The sequence below is a fragment of the Chelonia mydas genome, chromosome 7 (assembly GCF_015237465.2).
Source record: "Chelonia mydas isolate rCheMyd1 chromosome 7, rCheMyd1.pri.v2, whole genome shotgun sequence".
NCBI lineage: Eukaryota > Metazoa > Chordata > Testudines > Cheloniidae > Chelonia > Chelonia mydas.
In genome coordinates, this window is record NC_057853.1 from 23,772,495 (window position 1) to 23,787,736 (window position 15,242).

Genomic DNA, 15,242 nt, shown 5'->3' on the forward strand with positions numbered 1-15,242 from the left:
AAAAAAAAAAAATACAGAATACCCCCATGGATAAGTGTTTGTACTGTATGAAATGAAAGGAGAGGATCCAAAGAGTTTTATGAAGTGTTTTTAAAAATATGCCCTTGACTTAAAGCTGAAAACAGCCACAACCCTGTACATTGTGTCAGTTTGTAAATAAAATCCCCTTGGGAACATGGAATGATTTGGTATGATCAAGGACATAAGCTTATAATGATTATTATTTTTGGGCTCATCCACATGCAAAAGTTGTATTGTTTTAACTATATTGGTATAATGCAAGCAGTACAACCCTGCCCCCAGTGTGGCTGGGGTTATACCAGTACAAAGTTGCCAGTCCTACACGGTAACGTGAATAAGCTCTACCAACATAAGGGGCCTCTGTACCAGTACAATTATGTCACACTAGGAGATGTACTGGCATAACTATTTTGATTAAACATCCTCCTCCTAACCAAAATAGTTATACTAGTACAAAAACCATGTGTGTAGACCAGGCCTTGGTGTCTACCCTCAGACAAATACTGCTGAAGATGTACTGATAGACGACATTTCTCTGGACAGGGGCAGTCTCTTTTGTTCCTTGTACAGTCCAAGTACAAAATGCAAATACATTGCCCCCCCCCCCCCAATGAATTACAAAATGTAATCCCGTGTTCTCTCTGATATGGCGACAGCTATAAGACAGAAGAGGGATCCTACTTTCAGGAACTTGGTACACAGTTTTCACTCTCACAACCCACAAAGTTGGAGATTCTTTGCAGAAATTGGAAAAAATAAATCTGTTTTCTCAGAGCATGATAAAGCTCAAGCTATTTTTAGAGGGCTGTTCAGGGTCCGAGGGAAAGGAAATTGAGCAAGAATTCATACAGTTTGGGCCAAATCCAGAACATCTGCATGATACATCAGTTACAAATTATTTCTGAATCTAGATCAGACAGTAAGTATATTATTACTGAGTTTGAAAGCAATTACCTGATTGGTTATGGCCACAAAAATGTGAGCTGTTATGATTACTTACGGGTGATCTTTTCAATGCAGATAATTAACTGGATTATTATTTGATCTAAATTTTGAATACCAGTAGTTTTGCAAATCTGAACATCTCTGAACAATTCACTGTAATTTTGCCATCAGCACTGGAACTCTGATCTTAGATGTTTATAGGGAATGTACTCCTTGCATTTAACAAGTGGGAGCTGAAACTTATTATCCCTCCATTCAAAGGTAATGGCTGCCTAGACATTTGTCTGTTTCAGTGACTACTGCAAGATGCAGTCTTCTTTTATTTTTGTCTGTGCATGTATGTAATCGAGTGAGGTGGTGAAGGCTTGGTATTAGTTTATTAGGCATGAGTTCACGATAGTGGTATTACTCAAAAGGCTTGGGAACTATTCCCTAAATGGGTTAAAAAGAGGGCTGAAGAACGTATTGTGGAACAGCCCAGTATAGAGAGCAATAGAGAAACTTTGTCTTGGGGAAACTATTTGAACCTTTATGGTCCTGATGGGAAGACCAACCAAAGAGTCTAAAAGGTGCAAAGTAAGTTTAGTGTATTCTGTGGTCAAAAAAAGGTGCTTAACTGTTACATCCACATATGTTGCGTAACTATGCACACACTTACCCCTACACAGTAATTCTAACACGGATGGAGAAAAAAAGTGAGTTTATGCACAGAAATTCTTTATAAACATCTGTTCATTACTCATGGTTCTATTTTTCTCCATTTACAGATGTTGCATTAATATTTGTTCCACTACTTGCAGAAAATAACTGCCACTTTTTAAAAAGGATCTGTACCACAATAACTTCTTCTCCAGTCCTGTGCTACCTCCATGTTTTGAAAAATTCTCAGAGAACCAACTGTTAATGGCTCAAGTTCTTTGGCTAATTCTCTTATGATATTGGGATGCACAGTACCCAGGTCATACGACTAATATATTTACTTCTTCACACCATCGCTAAGTTATCCCCCAGCTCCTACCCAGAATTAACGCACCAACTCCTGTATCTCCCCTACATAGGTACAGTATAGCAATGTTAATATTCCACTTATGCCCACCAAATCAGTCTCCATTATATAGTACAAATCCCATCCCATTTTGCTTATTTTTCATTATTTCTCTAATATTTCTCAGTTATTCATCACCTGCTTAATGTTCACCAGTCGAGCTAAGCAAAAGTTTTGCCTCTGCCCTTTCCTATCTAGGTTTAAAACACCTGCTAACCAGCCCCACAAATTCTGATCTTAGGGTACCCTCTCTGCTTTAGTTGAGACAGTCTAATCCCAAAGTCAGACCTCATCAGAAAAAGCCTCAGTGCATCTCAAGCCTTCCTGAATCTCACACATTGATTTCTAACGCATTTCCTTCAGTTTTTCACTCATATTGGGCACCATAAAACTCTTGGATCTTTTCAGTTGACCAAACCGATTTTCAGTTCTCTTCCTGGATACTGAAAGTCATTCTTGTGCCTATCAGGTCCCAACTCCCTCATGTTTTAGGCTCCTACATAAAGGATTTGGCCATTTCTACATAAGGAGATCCACCACCCGAGAGGCAGCATGCTCTCCAGTGGCCTGTGTCTGGTCACACATGGCCCAAACATTGAATGACTAATCAGCAATGCTTGCTGAACCTTCCGTGTTGGCAGTTCCCTTTGCTTGCTTTGTCCTCACTAGTCGGGATACCTGTCCTCAGACTTGCCTCAATCTTATCCTCCGATTCACAGTTGAAGAATGCTGAATTCAGCACTTCTGCTGAAAGTTTCCATGCATTAGAAAAATCCAGCGAAAGCCAGCAGACTTTAGGAAGAAGTGATCCAGTGGTGGGCAAGGGGGAGGCTAACAGAACACACTGGCAGCCACTAGTTCTCTCTCCTTCCTCCCTGTGGCAGTCACAGTGTGGGAATAAACTCCACGGAGAAATGCTCCAACACCACCTCCTTCTCCTCTAGGATAGTAGCCAGCTATACTTTGTCCATATGTAGCCATCCCCGACTTCATAAAGAAACGGGACCAAAGTACAATCCCCCAGAGTGCATTGGATCCTGCTGTATTTGTGCCCATTGAAGTCTTACTACTAGCACTACCCTCTGGATCTAGAAATTCTACTATCCCCCACAGCTCCTACCAACTAACCTGTTCGCTGTTAGTTTTACAGGACCCAAGCTGTTAATCCTGGCTCTCCTCCACCCCCTCATATGTAGTCTCCTGTAATGCCCAGCTCCCCTCCAGTCCACACACAGTGCTTCTAACACCCAAGCTGATCACCAAACAGCTCTTGACACCAGCTGCTTCTTTTCATTCACTTATTCCCGCAAAGAGTCAGTTCTTACCTTCATAGCCCGTCTGGAATAATATCCTGCACAATGTACCAGACTGCCATTTCTCTGCTTGTCGCTAGCTAAGCCTACTTGGATTCTTTTTCCCCCCCTAACTCACTCACTCCTCCATGATAGCCTATCACCTCCGCTCTCTCACTCATCTTATTTTAATTTGGACTCTTCTTTCCTCACTTGGGTTGGCCTCTGAGCTCCAGGAGCAAAATGCAGATTACTACTTCAATCACATTTTAATATTTTTGCCCCGTCCCTGTATGGTGCCCTCTTGCCAGAGCTCAGCATTTCCTTTACCTTATTTTCCACCAATGAGATGAGGATCTGCTCCATGACGTTATTGGTTGCTGGGATGGAGCTCTGAATGTGGCCAATCACTACACCGATAGCAACCCGTGACAGCTCATAGCTGAGGTGGGTGTTCCTGCGCACCAGCTCGATCAGTTCCGCACCTATTGTCTTTGGCACAGACACTGCCTGGCTGCTGGATTCTGGTGCCAACTCCTCCAAAGCAACTGCCTTCTTATCATCAAGGCAAAGAGAGTTGAAGGCTTCTAAGCCCCCGGATGGAGCTAGAGCAGTCTTCTTGACTTGCAGATTCTTCTCCCCATCCATAGGGAGAGACCTCTGACCCACTGTTTCAACAGGAGGTCCTGGGGCAGCCCTCTTGGTCTGTGGAGATTTGGTTGCACCACCCTTTGTTGAAGACCCATGCTTCAGGTGGGCTGAAGGACTAATATCCAAGCTGCGTGATATTGTGGTGTGGGCACTCCTGCTGGGGACAGGGGGAGGAGTGTTGGTGGGACTGGAAGTGGCTGTTGGGAGACCTGTTTCGGATGCAGTGGAACCAGTGTACAAGGTATCCAGGGAAGTTGTGCTTATAGAGGAGGTACTGGAAACCGACCCAGAGGTGATTTCAACAACATCTGAAAAGGAACAATTAAAAGGCCTTAGCAACAGCATCAAAGAAAAAGGGAAAAACAAATTGCTGCAGCAGAGTCTATTAAGAAGCTCATTGTGCATGCCACCAAAGCTCCTCTTCCTGGCTCGCTTATCTCAAAGCAAAATTGTATTAAGTCTCTCTTGAGCACTCCAGTAAAATAAACTCTTCAGGAAGGGGAAAAAAGCTGTTCTGTAGAGATTCTCTTCAAAAGGCTCACTGTTTTACAGGAAAAACAAACTAGGAGAGAGGAATCTTTTCCCCCCCTGGCTTAGACAATAACTTTTTTCCCCCAAACATACTGCATGTAGCCAGTACTTTTCTGATTGACGTATCTGAAAATTTCAAGGTACATAAGATTACTCATTGCAGCAAGCTTCTCCCTTCTTCTGTAAAGATCCTTCCCTGCAGCACTAACTGTATGCTCTGCTTGGCGTCAACAGCAAGAAAAAAAAAGCATTTGCCTGACAGGCATGTGTAGTCCACTTTCTGCACTCTAGGTAATCTGATTATAAACCCGTTAGCTCATACCGCCCTTTCCCAGCCAGTACAGGAGTACTTGCTAGAGTATATTTCTGAGTGCTTTGTCCTGTCTAGTTTCGGCTAACTCTAGCAATGGTACTTACACCACTTCTCTAGGGAAACTAGTTCACAATCTAATCAATCTTACTGCTAGAATGTTTTTCCTAACATCTAGCCTAAATTTTTCATTTCTCAATTACTCATATACTTTGCCCTATAACTTGTAAAAATGGGGCTGTGGAAACTTTTATCCCACACCCAACCTCTCACAGCTTGGCCAGGAAGATAGTTACTTGGGCAAAAAGTGGCCTCAATCAGCTACTTTTTGTGAATCCCAAATGAAGATATTTGAGATCTGTAGGAGAGTAAAAGTACTGCTTTAGGAACAACTTGATTCCCAAGGTAAATTTATTTATGATTTTGCATGCTACATGAATGTTCACCCAGCCATTCACTGCTCCTTATTGACTCCGGCTTATCCATAGAAAATAATAATCTCCTTAGGCAACAATACCTTAGGCAACAGAGCGCCTCTTGGGCCAAAGGGCCAGTCACCTCTGGAAGAGCCTTTTGTTTTTTCTGCTGGTCCCGGGTGATCTTTTGGTAATCTCACAATCTTACCCCCAAGTCAAAAGCCAGAACACTAGTTGCATATCCGTGGCTAAGAATCCTGTCAATAGGCCTTCCACCCCTATGAATAAGGGAATAGTGGGATTGTCTACTTCAACTGTTCAGGCCAACAATATGTGAGGCTGAATAAAAGCACACATCTCCTATGGAGATCTCTACCATTCTTCATCTTCCTCCTGAAGATGATCATCCACATACTTCCAGTAGATTCAATGGAATAGATAATGGATTCAAGAAAATCATTCCCAAGGGTAGAAATTCTCACTACTGTAGTGTGGAATGGCTCAGTACCATGAAGCAGGTTGCTGCCTGTTCCAAATTTCAATGAACTGCCCAGAATGTGACAGATCTGTCCTGCACCCTGCAAGCTCATTTTACCCGACATTAACAAATCCTGGACTGAGTTTGGGGAGAGCTAACATCATGACAATGTAACTGTATGAGCACAATGTAGCACTGGGGCAATACACAACCACCACAACATGAACTGTATCACAACAAAATAACGTTCACTCCCCTCTCCTCTACCCCATAGGTCTAACCCCTAAAGGTTGCAAATTAATTTTTTTGCTTAGTACTGGTCCAGTAGCACTCCACTGATCAATATTGCAAGTTCTCACTACCACCACAGTTACTGTGCTTGCACTAAATGCACTTCTGATCTTCTCCTGGGTTAGGGGGTGAAGACACCATACTCCTGTCTTTTGCACAGGCAAGCCACCAACTATGCAAAAGTCTGACTGGTGTGGCCATTATATGAACAAAGAGCTAGATGGACAGCTAGCAAAAAGCTTTTACTTAACGGAGCAGTCATTGCATTAATAGTGAGTGCCCTCTGGTGATCTAATGGCATTATCACATCCAGATGGGAAAAAAAAATTCTCATGCTGTCTTGTTGAAAGATCCCTATGATACTCCTGAGAGAATAACTTATACAAGGACCCCAAAACACTGGTTATATCCTTATCACAACCAAGCAGAATATTCTAACGCTTCTTCTGCAAATGTTGTCTTCCCCCAAAATCCATCAGTTTAGGAAGTCCAGAGAACACCACGCCCAGCATCCAATGCGCCGAGTTGGTGGGAGAAGAAGCCACAGGTGCCAATCAGCCACAAATCATGCTTGAGGACCAGGGAAGGACATAGGGAAACACTAGTCCCCAACACTGGAGTTTCAGGATTAAAATTGTGATGGAAATTTCAGCCCAACATTACCTGAGCAGAAATCCAAGAGATGCTTTTCTGAGCCAGAATTGCCGCTGCCATTACACATCTTCCTATATTCTAGTTCAGTGTTGTCTGCCTATTGCCCAACATGTGTATAAAAACCCCAAAAGCTTTTCCTTACTTCTAATGGGTGCTTCCATCTGCGCATTCTTGCGTTTCTCTGGTGGTGGGGGTGTTACAGGAGCAGCACGTCGGGGCTGTGGCGGGATCTAAAAGGGAACATTTTAGAGCAATCAAAGGAGGCTGACAACCAAGGTACACTCCCTATTATAAACCTTTGTGCGTACGTGTGCACGCACGCGTGTGTGTTAATTTGTCCTTACATCTCTCTCATCATTCCATAAAGATATTAATAGGCGACTTCCTGCAAGAACAAAGAAGAAACTCCGAAACCTTGCTTTATTTCCTCCCCTTGACAGGAAAGGCAGCCCTTCTTTAATTGCTATGTTCAGCAGCACACAGTATGTGTGTCAGAGACATGTCAAGCATTTACTCTTTTCTTATGCCAGATGCAATCCCACACGTTCACCATGACTTTACAGTGATCTCAACAGCCCCACAGAGGCAGCAAACAGTGTGCATATCTAAACACACTTTTGGAGAGATCCATTACATCAGCCACAAATATCCTTGCAGAAAGACAAAGCCAAGGACTGGAACTACGTAAATTCCTTCCTAATTCATACTTCCATAGCAAATCTTATACAGAGAGCGAGAAACTAGGGCTGAAGTAGCTGTGTGTTGCCATAACCCCTGTGTTGTTCCCTGCTGTGAGAAGCTTCAACTAGAGAGCTTCACAGAACGCCCTACAGCTAGTACTTCCCACATAATTCTCTCCTCCTGGCAATGGTTGTGGGTGGAATAACGGTGAGTTCCCCAAGACTCCTGAGTTATCACCTTTTCTTATGGATACAGGGACCTCACCATGACTAATCATCTTTATTGCTTAGTGTTTGTACGACTGCAGTTTGCTCTACGTAGGACTATGATCCCAGACCACTGGGAAACTGCAGCCAGCATTGAAAATAGCAGCCAACTTAAGTGATGTTTCCCTCCAGGAAGGGCACTGCACCAGAACCCATTGAACTGCACAGGCTGATATCCATGTGGAAGCTAAAGGTGTGGTTCTGGACCTACCAAGATATATTGTTTGGGTCCTGACTGCCTGAAAGATGCCTCGATCCTCATGTGATATTGCAATGGCTGCACTCAGGAGGTGCTCACATTGGGAATTCTCGGATCAGATGGGAGGGACTAGTGCCAGTGGTCTCAATGAGGTGCACTAGACTCCAGCTTGGTCCCACAGAGCCCTGATGTGACAACACTGAGGCCATGCTACATTTCTTCCAGGCTTCCTCTTTAATGGTGTTTGGGAGGGGAGGAGTTTATATTGATGGGCTGGGAAGAAGGTGGTCTTTTTTGACATACAGAAATTCAGTATGTTTTATAATGCCTGTAAAGCAAACAGGGTGGCCAAGAGTTCAAAATCACGAACCAGGCTCTCCAAAATAAGGAGATTTTAAGAGAAGTTTTGGTTTCTTTTTTCTTAGCTTGTTTATGAGCCAACTGAGGACACATATTCAAGTTTTTCTCTGTAACCATGAGGGCCAGAAACGTTTGTTCTGAATGAAACCTGAGATGCTCCCATAACAAGACTCCAGCAGATAGAGCTTTATGAAAACGTCGCAAGACTTGCAATGTAATTGTGAAAGTTGGCAACACTGCCCTGAATAAAGCTTGTTAGAAATCTGAATGAATAAGAGCCCGAAATAGTATACAAAGCTCTAATGGGACTACAGTGGCAAAGGGCTAACCACAGCTGGCCCCACCATGCTCCATCTGAATTGCAGCACTAGGAGCACATCCCCAGCAATATTAGCAGCTTCAAGAACACAAAGATAGACTTTCCAAGAAGAGCAATCTCTGAAGCCTAATAGTGACACCATTCTTAAAGAGACTGCTCCCCCCAGACAGATCACTGCAATGCACTCCACACAGGCTGCTCTACTTGGAAGTCCCAGCTGCCTGCTCAGTGATGTTTCATTTCACCTGTGCTCTGCAATCTGTGCTGGCTTCTTTTTTCTTTCTGGGTTCAATTAAGGTGTCAGCCTTACCCACTGAACAGTAAACTAATTAGGTTCTGGTTACTTCAGACACAACCTCTCTCCTCATACAACACAGTGGAAGTGGAGATCAAATGGAAGCACTCAAGCTTCTGCTTAAGTGGAAAGGGGGTTTTGATTTGGAAGCAGATTCTTCTCAGTGAAAGATTCTTGATTGTGGAATCTGCTTTCCCCCCCTTCAGTTCAGGGCCCGGATTTATTAAGATCCAGACCATGCTCCTGCAGGTTGAAGGCTTGTTTCTCAAGGCAGAACTGGCCAGAATCCAGCACCACACCTACTTGCCTTTAAGAAATTATTAGTCTTTGGCACTAAGAGACTGCACAGCTGTGAGAGGCACAATTAGAACAGAGGAGGCCCCTGTAAAATGCTGGCAGACAGAAGCCCCTCCCAGGCTCTTGTAAGTGCAGCTGGGCTAAGGTCAGCCCCATCTTTACAGCCATGAAGCCGCTTAGCTTAGCGCAATCACACATACATAAAAGTGGCAGGTTTTAGCAGCCTGCTTTAGTTAGTTTATAAGATCAGCATGCCACTATTTGGGGGCAGCCAGGGAAAGGGCTCATTCTAGGACACTTCACTGGCTCCACTACCCTACCAAATTTGTCAAATATTTGACCTCTATTCTTATAGAGCTGAGTTTGTAAGCGGTCATAGAACATAATCTATACATGGAGCTCTGGAAATCCTTCCTGCCAAGAGGAGGCAAGATAAAAAACTTATTTCTGCAGAATCTAATCTTCATTTTAAGGATATCTTTAAAAATAAGCCTTGAGTCCTTACAGTTGTGAAGGGAATGTGAGCAAGGCAGGGCCATCTTCCTGAATGTGCACAGAGAACACCCCACACCTCTGCTGTTTGGCAAAGTTGTGAGCAGCAGCAGCGGTGCTGGGTGTTCTCTGTGCACACTGAGGAAGATGACCTGGCTGTGACGGATTCCTCCACCTTGATCACATTTGAAAGGCCTCCCTTCACAACTGTGAGTACTGGTAAATGGGCAGCAGTGAGAGTTTCCCGGATACCCCTTTAATTCTGAATAACTCAGTGAAACTGACCAAAATGCAATGCAGTGAAGGTGTCTATAATCCGGTGGATTCATATTGTCAATGGGTGGCAAAGCTGTGAACAGCAGCACAGGCAGGAGTCCAAATGAGAGGAGTTTGGAAGAGGGATAGAACAACAGACGCTTCCCTTCTCGCTCCCGTGCCCACTGGGCACCAAGAAGCTGAGTGGGTTAAGGCAGGCAGACCCACTCCAACAGTCAAGGTGACAGCCCCTTCCCTTCCAGCAGCCACTGAGAAGAGGCTGAGCAAGAGGCTTCAAATTGATCTGACACCTGCTATATGGAGACTTATACAAAAAAAATGCCTCTAGGCAGGGCCCAGGCAGACCCCTGTAAGAATCTCAGCTGGCTCCCTCTTCCCAGCAGCTGGGGGTGGTGGCTGGACTTCTCTGCAAGGGCAAGGGACTCCCAAAACCATTCATTCCTCACCCTTTCTGTGTCCATCACTTCCTTCCTTCCAGACACATGCAGGATTTTGCTCTGGCCAACGAAGGCAGGTGTGCTGCGGGAATTAATCAATGCTTCTTCAAGCACCACCTGGAGAAGGGAAGGGGGCACTGAATAGTGATACTCCTATCCCACAAGGCTGGGCAGTAAGAGATCAAGATTGGTCCCCAAACTCCAAAGCTTAGAGTTGTGCGGTCTCATTATTTTTAAATAAGTATAATATACTCCTTGAGGAAAAAAAACTGTGCTGGGATGGACACTACTGTATATAGCAAAGCCCTGAAGAGCAGGAGCACCATTAGTTTATACCCAGGAAAGTAGCTTGCTGAGCATAAACAAACAGTGAGTTTTATAGCTCTTCTAGTTTCTAAGGCTTCAAGACTTCCCTATTGTGTCAGGTAGTCAAAATTAAATGGCAAAAAAACTTCATGAAGGGAGAGTTAAGGTTGCTTGGTGGTAGCTCGTGCCCTTCTGGAATGTTGAATTCAGCCACACTCAGACTTCTGAAAACCAGGAAATACAGAGTTAAAATAAACACCTACATAACCTTAATGCTGCCCCCTGGAGCTAGCAACAGCCACTGGGAATTATCTGTCTGAACTGCAGCTGCCTTGACTGTGTTGGGTGTTGCTGTATTGAATGGCGGAGGAATAGGCTGGAGTAGATTGGAAGAGCAGTGACTGCGATATGAGAAGATCTGGGTCTAAGTCCCTCCTATGTGTGTTATCAAGAGAAGTGCATGTGTACCTTGAGGTTCCTGTCTGCATTATTTCAATACAGAATTGTGTAGGCTGTTGGTAGCAGGACACTGGGGCCTTCTTGCCATGGGTACTGGCAGTAGTGAGGTGGGATATGAGAGCAGACTGTGGAGTTAATGCTGGTTAGGTTTAGGTGGTACCCTGTGCGCAAGTGTGAAAGGATTATAAAAGGGTAGGAAGTGGTTCTTAAATGTTAAAAGTGTGGTATTCTGTCCAGAGAGTAGACTCAGTGTTTGAGGGTAGGGAGAGTGCAGGCAGCACCTGTCCACTACAGTGAAAAGGCTGTGGGAGTGTATGTGTTAGGGTGTGTGGAAGTATAACATTGTATAAGTATAATGTTGTATAAGGGGACATGCTGGATACATTGTATATGAGAGGGCATGCCAAAACATGTTACAAAATATCTGAGGGAGCACACGTAGGGACAGTTAGCTTTTGAATGGAGAAGCAATTAAGATAGAGCCAGCACGTCTAAGAAGCAGGCATCAGAATGGAAAGTGTGAAGGGCAATTAGTTAAGTTAACTGGAAGCTGTTAAAGGAGATTGTTAAGGGTGGCAGGTAATTGAAGATATGTGACTGGTCTCAGGGATCTCGAAGGGTGGTGACTAAAATTTTTCTTCTTTTGTCTGTAACTTCTCTGTAACTTGTTCTCCAAAAAAACTGTATAAATTAAGAGACACAAGCCCCACTCGGGGGGCTCACTTCTAAATGTATTAGCAGAGCAGCTTTGCTACTAAAACAGAGTGGTCTGATAAATTGTGAGTCTGAGTCAAACTTTGACAGGTGTATCAGGGCATAATTCAAAGAGGGCAGAATTAAAGTTATGTGGGCAATTACCTTAACTCTATTTCCTAGTTTTCAGAAGTTTGAGTTTTGCTCAACTTGACGTTCTGAAAGGGCACAAGCTATTGCCAGGCAAACTTAACTCCATGTTAAAACTGTTTTGCCATTTAATTGCTTAATTTTTTAAATAGAAAATCGTTTGTTGTTAGGAGTTAATGGTCATTTAGACAGTTGTAGTTCTCAACTATGTTCAGCGCTGATATGCTACTGTGGCTAGGTAATAACTGAAAGATCTAGCTTTTCATCATCAGATCTCAAAGAACTTTACATCATTATCCATATTTTACAGCTGGGAAACTGAGGCACGGAGCAGTGAAGTGACTTCCTCAGGGTCACCCAGCAGGCCAGCGGAAGAGCTAGGAAGAGTCCAGTCCAGTGGTCTTCCTACTAGGCCACACAACTGCTGTGTGATTCTTCAGTGCTCCTCCCATCTCTTGCACATTTTGTTACAGTGGACTGGGGATGACTGGGGATAACTGCCGTGCTTGGAAATGTCTGCAATGTGTAGTTACCAACAGGGCCAGTGAGAGAGATCTCATCCTGGCCTTTGTCCCAAAACCTTGCCAAGTTTATTACTTGATGGTTACAGTAACTTTAAGCAAGTCGGGGGGGGAGGAGAAAAAAAAAAAAAAAAAAAAGACTGGAGTGTGTGTGTCTCGTTCCCTGCCCCATCAATCCCCGCAACATGTAGTCCCAGCCCACTTTTCAGCTCCTCTGACCTCTCCTAGCCCATAAAGCCATTAGCTGGAATCATAGAAGCCATTGACGTGTAAGAAGTTGCTCCTTGCAGTTTCCTGCGTTACCCTACTGCTGCTTACACACATTGCAGGCAGCAGCTTACTGGAGGGTCACACACACTATCTTGGCTATGTAGCCCAAAACCGCACAATGAACTGGGTCCCTTGCTCCCACTGCCAGCTGGGATTCTTGCCCCCACTTCAGCCAGGCTTCCCCAGCCCTGCCCGAGGTGCTCCCAGTCTGCCTCTCCTCCAAATCATGTCCCTACTGCACACTGAACAGCCTCCCCACCCCACACAGGGGTGGTGTGTAGTTTATTTATTTTCTGAGTTTCAGCTGTGTAAATCTGTGTTACCTTCATTACCCCCCCACCCCAGATCTCAGCTCACATGGAGGGTTAGGAAAAGGAGCTCAGACACCCCCAAAGAGGAGCATGATCCCCATATCCCAGAACACACAGTGGGCAGAGGGAGGGGACTCCCCCACATCACAGCATTCACAGGAAAAGGGAGAATTCAGGGTTGGCAGCCCCTTGCTACTAAACCCCCAACTTCCTGTAATCCCTCCCATCTTCTCACCCACACCACCAATGCCTACCCCCTATTTAAGCCCTCCCCAATCCCTTTTCCCTCTCCTACTACCCATTCCTATTTATCCCCCCATAATATCTGGATCACTCGCTGCAGACACAAAACCCTCTCCCTCATTACCATACCACACTATCTTGCTCCCTGAATCACCCCTTCCCGCCCCGTAAGGTCACAAACAGTCTTTTCTTTTCAAAAATAGTTTAATTGTCTTCTGAAAATTCTGTTGTACTCAGATTACACTTCTCAAAAAATTTGCTAGAGGCAGATTTTTACCAAATGTTTACAGTTCATTCTCAGACTTCTAACCAGGGTTGATTTCAAAGTTGCTAGACCCTGTGAATTTAATGAAATGCTGTTTTTTCCTTGGGGCTGTATCTCGGGAACCCCTTGCTCAAATGACCCAACATTTGGATTACAAACTCCACCCTACATTCCCATGAGACACAACAAATTTCAAGACAATCCATGTAAGCACACAGATTCTAGAGCACTAAGAAGAGTCATCCTTTTAACAGGAAGGGCTTCCCAACCTTATCTAGAGAAGAGCTGGTGCTCAATTTTATAATACTGTATAAAACTGAAGGGAGAATGAAGGGGAGGGCCTCTACATATCTATGAGCAGCACAGCAGGCTCAGAGAGGTGGTAAGTGGCCTATTCATCTCAGTGAGATGTTCTCAGCTGAAACAATACCCGATAGAGATGAATATAGCCTGAAACAATACCTCTGATCATTCACATCAGTGGGAGGTGCTGGCACTTAAAACAGGCCAAAGAAAGAACCTAAGGCTTGCTTGGCAGCAAGAGTCCCATGATGCTCTGCAGTTAAGTTAACTTTCAGGAGTGGAATTTTACTAAGGGCTTGTCTACACTGGCACTTTACAGCACTGCAACTTTCTCGCTCAGGGGTGTGAAAAAACACCCCTGAACACAGCAAGTTTCGGCGCTGTAAAGCGCCAGTGTAGACAGTGCGCCAGCCCTGGTAGCTATGCCCCTTGTGGTGGTGGGTTTTTTTCGCAAGCTGGGAGAGCTCTCTCCCAGTGCTCTGCCACAACCACACAAGCCACGCTAAAGCGCTGCCATGGCAGCCCTTTAACATTGCCAGTGTAGACTAGCCCTAAGCAATAACCTTTAGAAATTGTTGGAAGAGATATTTTAGGAATATTAACCACAAAATGTGCACAAGAGATATAACAACATTATCCCAAAACAGAAATAAGCAATGACTAACCATAAGGTACTGAGGCAATTGTAAAGTTATAAGGGAACAGAAATCTTAGAAAATGACCTAAGATAAGAAGTAGGTACCAAAAAGGAGGAAATAGACAAGGATTGGAATGATAAACACAAAAGGGTAATACGGGTATAACTGCCCTGAGAAATCAAGAGGAAGTAGAGACCATCTGCTGTCTGGACTGACAGCAAGTACAAACGGGGAAGGGCTTCCACAGCTGTTGGTACCTCATGCCTCTCTGAGCATGTGCTGTCTTCATTAACTGTTAAACCAACAACTACAGACAAAGCCGATTTATCTGAGGTTTGTTATTAATAAACTAACCTGGACTCAAGAGAACCCCTCTCACTAATCACAGTTATAATTTTTACAAGTATTAGTTATCAACTGGTTATTCATTATCGATTAATTAATAATCGGTCATTAACAGTGTTCCCTCCCCCCACAGAGAGTTTATAATATGTGTCAAACACAAATGTTCTCAGCTCCTCACTCTAGTCTCAGAAGTATATTCTTGGTGCATATCAGTTTGAGCTCCCCATCCAAAGGGGAAGGACTTCCCCAGATCCTGACTCACATGGGGAGCGGGGGTAGGGAGAGGGGCTCAGACACCCCTAGAAAGACAAGCTGCCTCAAACCTGACTCAGGAGGGGGGCAGGGTTGGTCGGTCACCTCCCCATAGATGGGCAGAGGCCTCTCACATTCTGGCACATACACACAAGTGCAAGGCTCACACATCACTGGGGGTCAGGGACCCCCAAATTCCAGCTCACATGGGGGATAGGGAGATGAGGGGA

General features: G+C 44.4%; 1 protein-coding gene across 7 annotated transcripts in view; it reads right to left on the minus strand.

The window, feature by feature from the left end:
- The window catches only part of NCKIPSD (NCK interacting protein with SH3 domain), a 95,254-nt gene that overhangs the window by 38,014 nt on the left and 41,998 nt on the right, over positions 1–15,242 (minus strand). For all 7 annotated transcript variants that reach the window (XM_037903897.2, XM_037903898.2, XM_043550836.1 and 4 more), the window contains exons 4-5: positions 6,777–6,864; positions 3,634–4,262 (exon numbers count right to left, since the gene is read on the minus strand). In XM_037903897.2, the coding sequence (XP_037759825.1) occupies positions 3,634–4,262; positions 6,777–6,864 (717 nt within the window). The remainder of the gene's footprint in view (positions 1–3,633; positions 4,263–6,776; positions 6,865–15,242) is intronic.